This window comes from Batrachochytrium dendrobatidis, assembly GCF_000203795.2.
Source record: "Batrachochytrium dendrobatidis JAM81 unplaced genomic scaffold BATDEscaffold_11, whole genome shotgun sequence".
Taxonomy (NCBI): Eukaryota; Fungi; Chytridiomycota; class Chytridiomycetes; order Rhizophydiales; genus Batrachochytrium; species Batrachochytrium dendrobatidis.
The window spans coordinates 790,054-800,384 of record NW_006281109.1 but is presented as its reverse complement, the minus strand read 5'-3'; the positions used below and the strand labels follow the sequence as shown (position 1 = coordinate 800,384).

The following is a 10,331-nucleotide window of genomic DNA, read 5'->3' as shown; positions in this document are numbered from 1 at the left end:
AGGAAATTGTCAGATAAGTTTGAATCAACAAACGTCAATAATAAACTTGATGTATTGATTCAAAGTTTATTAAATGCCATTTATTTAATAAAGACAAGAGTGTCTTGTATAGGATGGGAAGAGTAGTGAAGGGTCAGTAAAATGAGGTATGTGGTTCACTGCTCAAGCATTATTGCTGAAAGTCCCTGATTACTTAGTTTTTCCATAAGAGTTGGCTGTAACTACTGATTGAACATCCGAGTTATATGTAAACGGTCAATGTCTAACAACTTTAACAGTTGATACAACTATATAGTGACAATCGATGTTGATATAGTACCACACAACATGAAATGTCAACACAACAGTTGCAAGTCATTGATCATCAATGTGACATTGTGGTTGCAACATGAACTACATTGTATTGATTCAGTTGATTGATTGAATCCACTGATGACCGTCATATCGACTGAATGTCAGCTCAGTTACATACAGGTTTACATGGCATGCATTGATTTCTTAGGCTGTGGTTCACTGACCCTTTTCAGAGTGAATAAGGGTGAGAAACTACACAATCGATCAATCAATCGTACGATATTTGAATACATAGCCAAACAGCGGTTCAGTAAAAACTGTTGATCGCCATATAAAGGGATATCCCTTTTGAATCGCTTGACATTGATAGTAAATCAACATCGACCCTGACAATAAACCTGATTCTTTGGAACGGCCATCCAAAAAGTATGCTTTTAATACTATTCACTCAGCTGATATAAATACAATTTAGACCCGACCTGTTGAATGACAATCATCTGCAACTCGATCAAACCAGTAAAATGAAACTACCAATCGCTGCATTGTCATCAATTCTGCTTGTTTGTTCAGTCACTATCGCCAATCCAGTTGTTCCCAGTACGACTGCAAGTACAGAACATGTCTCATCGACAGTTGTTCCCAGTTCGACTACAAGTACCGAGTCTAACCCATCTGCAACTCCTAATACAAACGGTTTAGACTTGAGCCGTCTTGATTCACTTTCAGTTGACATTGAAGATTTGCTTGACAATTATTCAGAAAGAAAGCATGACCATGATAGGCATAGAAAAGAATGCGAATTGATAAGGCTTCGACTTGAGGATCAAGAGGACCTGGTAAGCCATTTGGAGGAAGAGTTTGACGATTTGAAATTTGAACTTCAAGGAAACGGTCACAGCGATTCAGAATATAGTGATGATGATGAAATGGAAAGGACTGAGTTTGAGCTTCAAAACGGATATTCCAAACTTATCAGACTTGAAAGAAAGGATAAAATGTGCAGACTCAAGCATACTCGTTTTACTCGACAACTGAAACTCGTCAAAATAGATCTTGTGAAATCCGTTTTTGGAGCATCTTTCAATATTGAATTACTAGAGGAGCAACTTTCGCTTATCCTCTCACACTCTCTCGTTAAACAATACCTTGAAGGACTATGTAGTGGTGAACAATCATCAGCATGCAGAAACGATTTTGGTCAAGATCCTGATGCTGAACAACAACAACAAGATCCTGATGCTGGACAAGAAAGCTAAGGTTTGCAACCATCACCAGCAATACCATCTGTATCTCGTTCCATCAGACATACAGTTTCTTTCAGATTTGGTAGTGAAATTAGATCGCTTATCAGGCAAATCAGACGTATTAATTCATACAACTGATTTGAATGCTAGTGTAATCTGGTCCAAACCCATTCGATTGTCATTCTATAACTGCATTTCTGATTTAGCTTACAATAAAACTGAATTTACATGCATTGTATCTGATTATTCTACAGTCTTGGTCAGCATGATATTGTACCTTGACACTTGTATATTTCCAATACAATACAGCACATTGTATATTGCATATTTGTACACATTTATGTCAATAAACTACCCATTCAGATCTGGATCAATATAAAACTTGTGACAGTCATGATCCAACTCGGTACAAAACAGGTCAACTCCAACACATTCCACCATGGTTATGGTCACATTCCACCATGCTGATGTATGTCAATCGGTATCACATTGCAACCAGTTATCATCCAATGACTGCAATGCAATACCGTGCATGTATTGTGACTGATACGCTGTGCACCATCAGCAAATGTGCAACTGTCACTCGATATATCGAGTCTGATATGCAACAACATGCAGTGTTTACCATGATCAGGTTTTTGATCAATCTTGGACTCATGATACATGATTTGCCATGTTGGATCGTGTGGATGTGTCATGGACTGCAATTTAGTTGCAAACACACATATGTTTGACATTGACTGATGCATACTGTGCAACGACTGATCAGTGCGGGTGTGATTGCACACTTGGTGGTATTGTGCATTATGGTTGTTTGACAATGGATGAATGCTGGATTAGTCAGTTATATGCAATCCATTTGAATCGACATATTTAGACCATCACTCGATGTAGCTGACAACAATGGGTTGTCAGCCAATGTTCGCACAGTACGAATATGGTTTGTTTGCATCAAATCATCACACAATCTGTATCTCAGCACTCGTTTATTCAAAATAAAATGCATTCAACCACATGTTCAAACATGTTTGGCTACAGACGGTTTGTGTGATAAACTGCACATCATCGACTGAGCTACACTGCATGATCTACTATGCCATTGATACACACGTTCAATTCAGCAATGCAGCTGTATTACAATGCTGACAACTATCTGAACCAATTCAGTATAATATGTTACAACTAAATAGATTCCATTGACACATCAACAGTCATGCATACCGATTGTTGAACATGCTCGTGTTGGTTGGTGTGCATTGATACAAATTGTCAAAGCCAACCAACAAATCACTATATCTGTACGGATTGTGTACCATGGCATATGTTTGAACAGATACTGCACGAATCATTATCATTTGGATTGAATAATCAACAAATACCATTGTGACTACACATGTATGCATATCTGAATGGGTTACAGTCGAGTGTGTTGCATTTCATGACACTCGATTGAAATGTCATGATTGGATATTTTCCAAATAGTAAAATGGTATCTCGTAAAATTGTTGAAATGCACTGATTATGGGATTGGATAATCAATTGGATACCACTGCTCACTTTGTTGGTGGCGCACAGCGTTGATCGTTGTATAGTTGTCAATAATGTCCAATTGTTCCTGCATTATACGGCAGAATCTTGCATTGTTCAAATTTTAGCACAGTATACGACTTTACCAGATTTCAATCCCAACATGACTGTTAGTTTGGTAACTGCCGACTTGACTTTGGTAACCATATGTTGATATATCAGCAATCTGTTGTGTTGTGCTGATGTAGATTGATTACTATAACCTATTGCTGCACGATCTTGTAAAGCATGTATTTTCTGCATATGGCTGACCCAACTATGTTGCTGATTGTGAACCACAGTGTTACATTGTATATCCATGTTGTTGGAAACCGAGTTTTTCAAGTCATTGTGTTGTGCTGATCATTCCTGTCAATGTAGTTTGTGCTGCTATAAACTCGACCTGCATTGCCGATCAAGACACATGTCTGCTTGACAGACTTGCATGAAATACATCCGTGACCTAAACACCACATACATTCAGTCGTGGATTTTCAGATCCAGCATCTCCGGTTCAGTTGGCATTGAAGTGGATGGACAGTATAGTGGTACATTGACCAAGTATGAGTGATATATTCATCGTGTATTTGCTATCAACATTGACATCACAGCGTTCCAATGTTTGTCAGTCGGGTTGTGTATCAACATCGACACTTGTTTGACGGCTGTCCAACAGCTGTTTGTAAGTCTGGGTATGTTGCAATCATTGCATACACTAGTAATTGGACTGCTTCACGATCAGGCTGAGTCGTGGTAAACTCACCTTTTCCAGCTACCTTCGACTGTAGTCATGGCTCGATTACAATGTGCAGCAGTCTGCAGCAACACATTCCAAACATTCCAAACATTGATAATACGTCATTAAAGTGGTGTCCGTGTGATTGACACGATCTCGGTCAACTTTGATGTCGAAACATGTATGTATTGGTTCAAGATGTTTGAAAATACCTTGAACAGTCGCGACTTGATCAAATCTAGCAATGCGTAGTCATCACTTGGCATCAATGTCATTGACATATATAGCGACTGCAACAAATAAAGTGTCCGTTTGAAGTGTATCAATGCATATGTCAAACACATACTTGTTGTGACGGCCAACTGTATGACCCGAGTCACTCTGTCGCTTGTATTCACCTGGCAGATCCAAATAGTAAGACTCGTCAATGTTTGCATTGATGAATGTGTTGTTCGTACGGTCAACTATCCAGTCGTGAATGTTACAGTTGCTGATGGCCGCTAATGTTGATAATATGCTTAATCAAGTGAGCCCGAGTATCGATGCGTAGGTTTCGTGCAAGTTATTCCTTGAATTTGTTGGAACTGTATTGCCACGAGTCTTGCTCTGGACTTGCCGATTGATCCGTCGATTGGTCCGTCAATCTTGTGGTCAATGTCTTGACCCATTTTGTATTGGTGGTATGTGTTACACTGTCCATGTGTTGTTGTGAGTTGACGAGCTCATTTATGCATCTGCTGGTTTCCAAATATCTGATTTTGAATATTGCATGGTTTTTTGCCAGAAATGCGGTACTACTATATCAATGTATTGTGCCAAGAACTTTACAATCGAATGACTTGGTCAGGGTCATACATGACTGAATCCAGTCGATTTGGTCTTGGATTACTGATGTTTGTGCAGTTGGATCCACGATTTGTCTGCAGTTGATTGTTTGATATTGGATTGTGTCGGATTGACTAGAGTATCAGTAGCCTTGCTCGAGTGTTTATAGAGTCTCATAAACCAGTCAGTTTTGATTGATTGGTTACTTGTGGATCGACTTGGCTCGATTGACTGCGTTCTATCGAGGTTCCACAGTTCTTGTTCGGTCATCCATCTGGACACGTCGAGGTATACCCGTTTCCAGTGTTTTCAATGACAGTGATCGAGTCTTTTCCAGTTGGGACACTCGATTCTATGTTCATTTCTCAACTGATTTTGTTGGTTGAGTTGTTTCGAGTCTTGTGGCATGCTCTGTGTGTCGACATGTGTTCCACTGCTGTGAATTCAGTCATTTTCAGTATTGTCCATTATCTGAGCATTGTTGTATATACCCATGACTGCTTTCTGAAATACTGTTGGTGTGGGTAACAAAGCAATGTAGCTTAACAACGTAAACCTGCATTCATCACGATATACAACAAACCTTGCCGTTTCAATGTTGTAGAATGTGTATGCCTTTAATTCCGGTTAGTACTCAACTCCGACGCATACTGTCATCCCAGTCAATTTCTCGAGTGACGATACTGGAAAAAGTACATGTGCCTGACATCCATCTGGACGTAGGTGAGCCATAACCGACTCGGATACATACCATAGCTTGTAAGGCGTCCTGTTGTTTATAGCCAAGTGTGCGACCTATTTTGCAGGTATACCACCATCATCACTGTTACTGCCATAACTTTATGATCTTGGCTTCAACTAGTATGGACCTTATCGCATCCATGATCGGGGTCAGTTTTGCACTCAGTAACACCATTTTACCAGTATGTGTAGGGCGTTGGCAGCCTCTTGATCCCTGTTCCCGCCAAGTACTGGTCGAATAGCAGAAACCTGAGCTTTGCTCTATTGTCGGTGCACATCATCCGGACTGGTAATTCAGTTTGATTGTCAACCAGCACGACATGTTCCTTGAACTCGTCCAACACTTGATGTTTGGAGTGTAGCATACACACATGTGCATATTTTCATAAATCATATACAATGATATAACAGCACTTTGATTGACCTATTGATTAACGGACAAGAAACCTGACAAGTCCATATGCGGGAGTACGTTGGTTTGTATTTACCAATGATTCGACTTTTCAATGAATGGGAGTTTCGTCGACTTTCTTTTGGTGCATGACATGCTGCGTTTTTCATGCTCGGTATTTGTTGCAACGTCAAGTCATGACTCTTTTGAAGCGCTCTGATGCTTTTTGATAATATGGCCAATCTCTTGTACTGTGTGTCTATATCCACTGATACTCGACATTCCAAACTTGATGCATGGTGATTGATGTTTATTGAAAGTTGTTTGTCTGGACAACACCCTGAAATCAGCCATGTCGAGCCATTCGCTTGAAATGCAGTCATCAGCGGTGCATTTTTTGTATTGGTATATATTTTCCTTTTTTTGAAGACCAAAATATTACAGCCTTGTCAAGCATCGTGTTTTTGGAAACGAGATTGCTGAGCATGTAGGTATGAATATGACATTGGTAATGCAACTATTTGACCCATACATTTGATGTTACAGGTCAGATCGACTGTGCAAACGCCCTGAATTGTAGTCGCCTGTGCTTGATGACTACTCTTGAATTGTGGTATAGTTTAGTTTGTAAGCCATTGCTCACAGCAAACCATACAACTTGTGGTTCCAGAGTCTAGTGTAAATTCACCGCCATTTTGAGAGTTTTTTGTGAATTCCAATTGCACAGTACCACAGTGATCGACCATGTTTGTGTCGATGCTCTTGTTGGATAGTAATAGTTTGAGTTGAATTGTATTCTCGAGTCTTTGACTGTTGATTCCAATATGCTTTCACAGAATATTACCACTAAAGCTTAAATGGATAAATACCATTGTGGTCGTAACCAAGCTGTGTTGGTCAAGCGAAATGGAGATATCAGCAACGAATACTCCACCCTGATATCTTGGCATTCGGACACCCTGAAACCCTGGCCACTAAAGTCGAAAGCACCCTTTTAGCCCTGAGTGTTTTTGTTTGCATAGTCTATGCTGACAATCAGGCCGCTCTGCAATTTGGTGTTTGAATGCACTGCTAAATAGTACCTAAATACATGTGTGCTTTATTTGACTTTGAAATGGGTGGCCAAATATAGTTTATTGGGCTTTATACTAGTTTAATCCAGTCTCCCTTGGCTGTGAGCATCCCTTATCTACATGCAAAGTTATGTGATCACATCAAGTACGACTTTCAAGATTGTTTCGGGAAAATCTGCAATATAAAAAGCCAGGTTTTACCCGAATCTTGGATCCATCAAACACCATCGTCTCAGTCTATTATACTCCAATCTACTCTACTCCACTCCACTACATTTCAATCCAATCCAATCCAATATATCAACCGACCATGCAATTCACTGTCATCGCACTCATCGCTGCTCTTGTCGTATCTGTCACTGCTGCTCCTAGCCCGTATTTTGCTCCACGTTTTTGCAGTGGTACAAATGAATGTAACCTAGGAGAAAAATGTCAAATCACCAATAGTCAATCGTTTGGAGTCTGCATGTCTGAATAAATGCTTTGGCTATATTTGCGTGTCAGCATCCGTTCTAGAGTCTGTTCAGGTCGCACCAACTAGCTTAAACTTGAATTTTGGAATAAATAGACCCACTTTACAATGATATTTGATTGATATTGTATAACATGACTTTGAATGTATTTAATCATGAACGGTTGTTTTGAGTTGAATGGCTTTGTATAGTAACGATCCAAACTGTTGGACCTGATTAATCAGCATATAAGGCGTGAATATGATAACTTGTGCAGGTTTAGAAACACATACTGTGGTGTTACCAGTATTGACGTCCCAGATTGCAATCAATAACTGACAGTTTTTTAACAGGCTATCACTCATGAATACATGGTGATTGGACACGATTATATTATTTTGGTACTCATTTTTTGAATGAATTTTAAAATAAACTCGAGTATTGAATACGATATGATTTCATGTAAGCAGGCCATATTCATACAAACATATTCTGGTGATTTTACAAGTTTATTGGCCAACTGTTGTATGGTGGTCTCGATGATGGTGCCAGAACTGTGTTATCAATGGTACGCTACCAGCACAAACTCGATTGATTGACCAATCGAACAGCTAATATTCTGCAATCAATCACTCCAACTCAAGTATCAGCACCACATGGCTGGCAGTGTTTTTTGTCAGTTACATCAAGTGATGGTCTAAATATGTCGATTCAAATGGATTGCATATAACTGACTAATCCAGCATTCATCCATTGTCAAACAACCATAATGCACAATACCACCAAGTGTGCAATCACACCCGCACTGATCAGTCGTTGCACAGTATGCATCAGTCAATATCAAACATATGTGTGTCTGCAACTAAATTGCAGTCCATGACACATCCACACGATCCAACATGACAAATCATGCATCATGAGTCAGAGATTGATCAAAAACCTGATCATGGTAAACACTGCATGTTGTTGCATATCAGAGTCGATATATCGAGTGACAGTTGCACACTTGCTGATGGTGCACAGCGTATCAGTCACAATACATGCACGGTATTGCATTGCAGTCATTGGATGATAACTGGTTGCAATGTGATACCGATCGACATACATCAGCATGGTGTGATGTGACCATAATCATGGTGGAATGTGTTGGAGTTGACATTGTGAGTTGACAATCGATACACCATGCACATGACTGGAACATATATATTCGAGTGTGGTTTGATTGGTGTCAGGTTGATCATGCAATCACATTGGTGCAACGAATGAACAAACTGATGGTGATCTGAACTTGTTTCAACAACAAGGAGTTGACAGTCATGGAGTTGCTGTATCCAATATGTGTAGCACACCGTTGTTGACTGTTGACTGTGTATGCAGGTCAAGTTACCACCAACCGCCAACCAGATCCAGTGCATACATGACCATTAATAGAATGACTGCCAAGAATATTCGTGTCTGAAAGTTGATTGTGAGTTGGTGGTTTGCAAGAACCGGACACGGCCAACATGCTATTGGATACAGCAACCTGATTATAGTCCAGTCGCATGGTGTGATACAGTGGTTCGTACAATACAACATCCAGATATTTGTAGTGTTGAACATGACGAATCTGTTGTTCGTGTAGCATCATATCAATTGGTAATTTGGAATGAAAGTATTGACCAACGCTTTGCAAGTATTAATGACTGAATCAAAAGGCATAGTGGTTCCAAAGAGTCGCTTGCAACATTCCAAGCAATATCATATCGACACGATACACACATGCATATGAGCATCATCAATGTGTACAACTATGCAATATACAATCAACTGTATTGTATTGGGAATACAAGTGTCAATGTACAATATGATATCATGTCAACCAAAACCGTGTACAATAATCAGATACAATGCATGTATATTTAATATTAATTATATTGTATTGTATTCAAGCAAAAATACAGTGAACATGGTTGAAACCAGTCCAGATTAGCAATCAAATCAATCGGATGAATCATCATTTTTGGGTCGATTCCTGCGTGATCCGAGCTGATTTTTAAATTTGGAATAAGCTTGCCGTAAACGAAAAGATCCAGAAGATTTGGAAGCTCTTTTTGTGCTGAAAAAAGTTGCCTGTGTGTTGGATGATGGTTGAGTGGGTTGGACTGCAGACGTTTCGCTTGATGATGGGGACGGACTTTCATGATGTTGTGATTGATTCTGGGTCTCGCTAGTAGAGGCTTGCTTGGATTCTGACTGCTGGTTTAGTTGAAGAGTGAGAGACTCGTATATGTTTTCAAGAAAACTGAGATTTGATCCCAGGAATTTCGTGTAAGAATAAAGTGATGTTGTACTCGGACCATTCTGGAACAGACGCTTTGCGAGCTTTTTTCTGTCGAAATACGATTGAAAATTAATGTCGAAAAAATCGTTGCCGAGTTTCTGACGCTTTTCTTCAAGCATTTTGAGTTTTTCTCTCTCTTCCCTAAGCTTCAATCTAAAATCTTCTTTCTTTTTTTGACACACTGGATCATTCTTGGTTTTCCAGGATTTATCTGCCAGCCCTGAGTATTCTTTGAGCAGCTGATCTATCAATTTTTCTTGATCAAGCCTTTCAGATTCGGTCAAGCCATACGCTTTCACAGTCTCTTCATATTTTCGATCTGCCTGCAGATATTTTTCAATCAATCTCGCATCACTCTCTGAAAGTTGACTAATATCAACTAAATTTGTAGCTTCTTGATAAGAAATTATCCGATACTCAAATTCAGTACTTTTAGTTGCAGTGGAAATGACGGTTGAAGTGCTAGACTCAGCACTTGTAGTCGAACTGGGATTGACTGGACTGGCTGTAGTGACCGAGCAAGCAAACAGGATCAATGACAATACTGTGACTGCGAATTTCATTATGCTGGTTTGGCTGAGCAAGTTGTATATGATTGTTATTTGATGGGTCAGTTTTGGATCGTATTTATATGTTATTGAATGGATAATATTAAAACCATTGTCGGATGACTGCTTTAGGGATTG

General features: G+C 39.5%; 3 protein-coding genes across 3 annotated transcripts; 1 reads left to right on the top strand and 2 right to left on the bottom strand.

Moving 5' to 3' along the window:
- Nucleotides 1-815: 815 nt before the first annotated feature.
- BATDEDRAFT_27003 (uncharacterized protein) lies at nucleotides 816-1,550 on the top strand (the record flags this gene model as incomplete). Its single annotated transcript, XM_006681052.1, has 1 exon — nucleotides 816-1,550. One exon carries the CDS (start codon nucleotides 816-818, stop codon nucleotides 1,548-1,550), a length of 735 nt encoding a protein of 244 aa, XP_006681115.1.
- Nucleotides 1,551-8,700: 7,150 nt separating this feature from the next.
- BATDEDRAFT_91049 (uncharacterized protein) lies at nucleotides 8,701-8,952 on the bottom strand (the record flags this gene model as incomplete). The annotated part of the gene is made up of 1 exon (XM_006681172.1): nucleotides 8,701-8,952. The coding sequence occupies one exon, from the start codon at nucleotides 8,950-8,952 to the stop codon at nucleotides 8,701-8,703; it is 252 nt and encodes an 83-aa protein (XP_006681235.1).
- Nucleotides 8,953-9,302: 350 nt separating this feature from the next.
- Nucleotides 9,303-10,208, bottom strand: BATDEDRAFT_91048 (uncharacterized protein; the record flags this gene model as incomplete). The annotated part of the gene is made up of 1 exon (XM_006681171.1): nucleotides 9,303-10,208. The coding sequence occupies one exon, from the start codon at nucleotides 10,206-10,208 to the stop codon at nucleotides 9,303-9,305; it is 906 nt and encodes a 301-aa protein (XP_006681234.1).
- Between the last annotated feature and the right edge of the window lie 123 nt (nucleotides 10,209-10,331).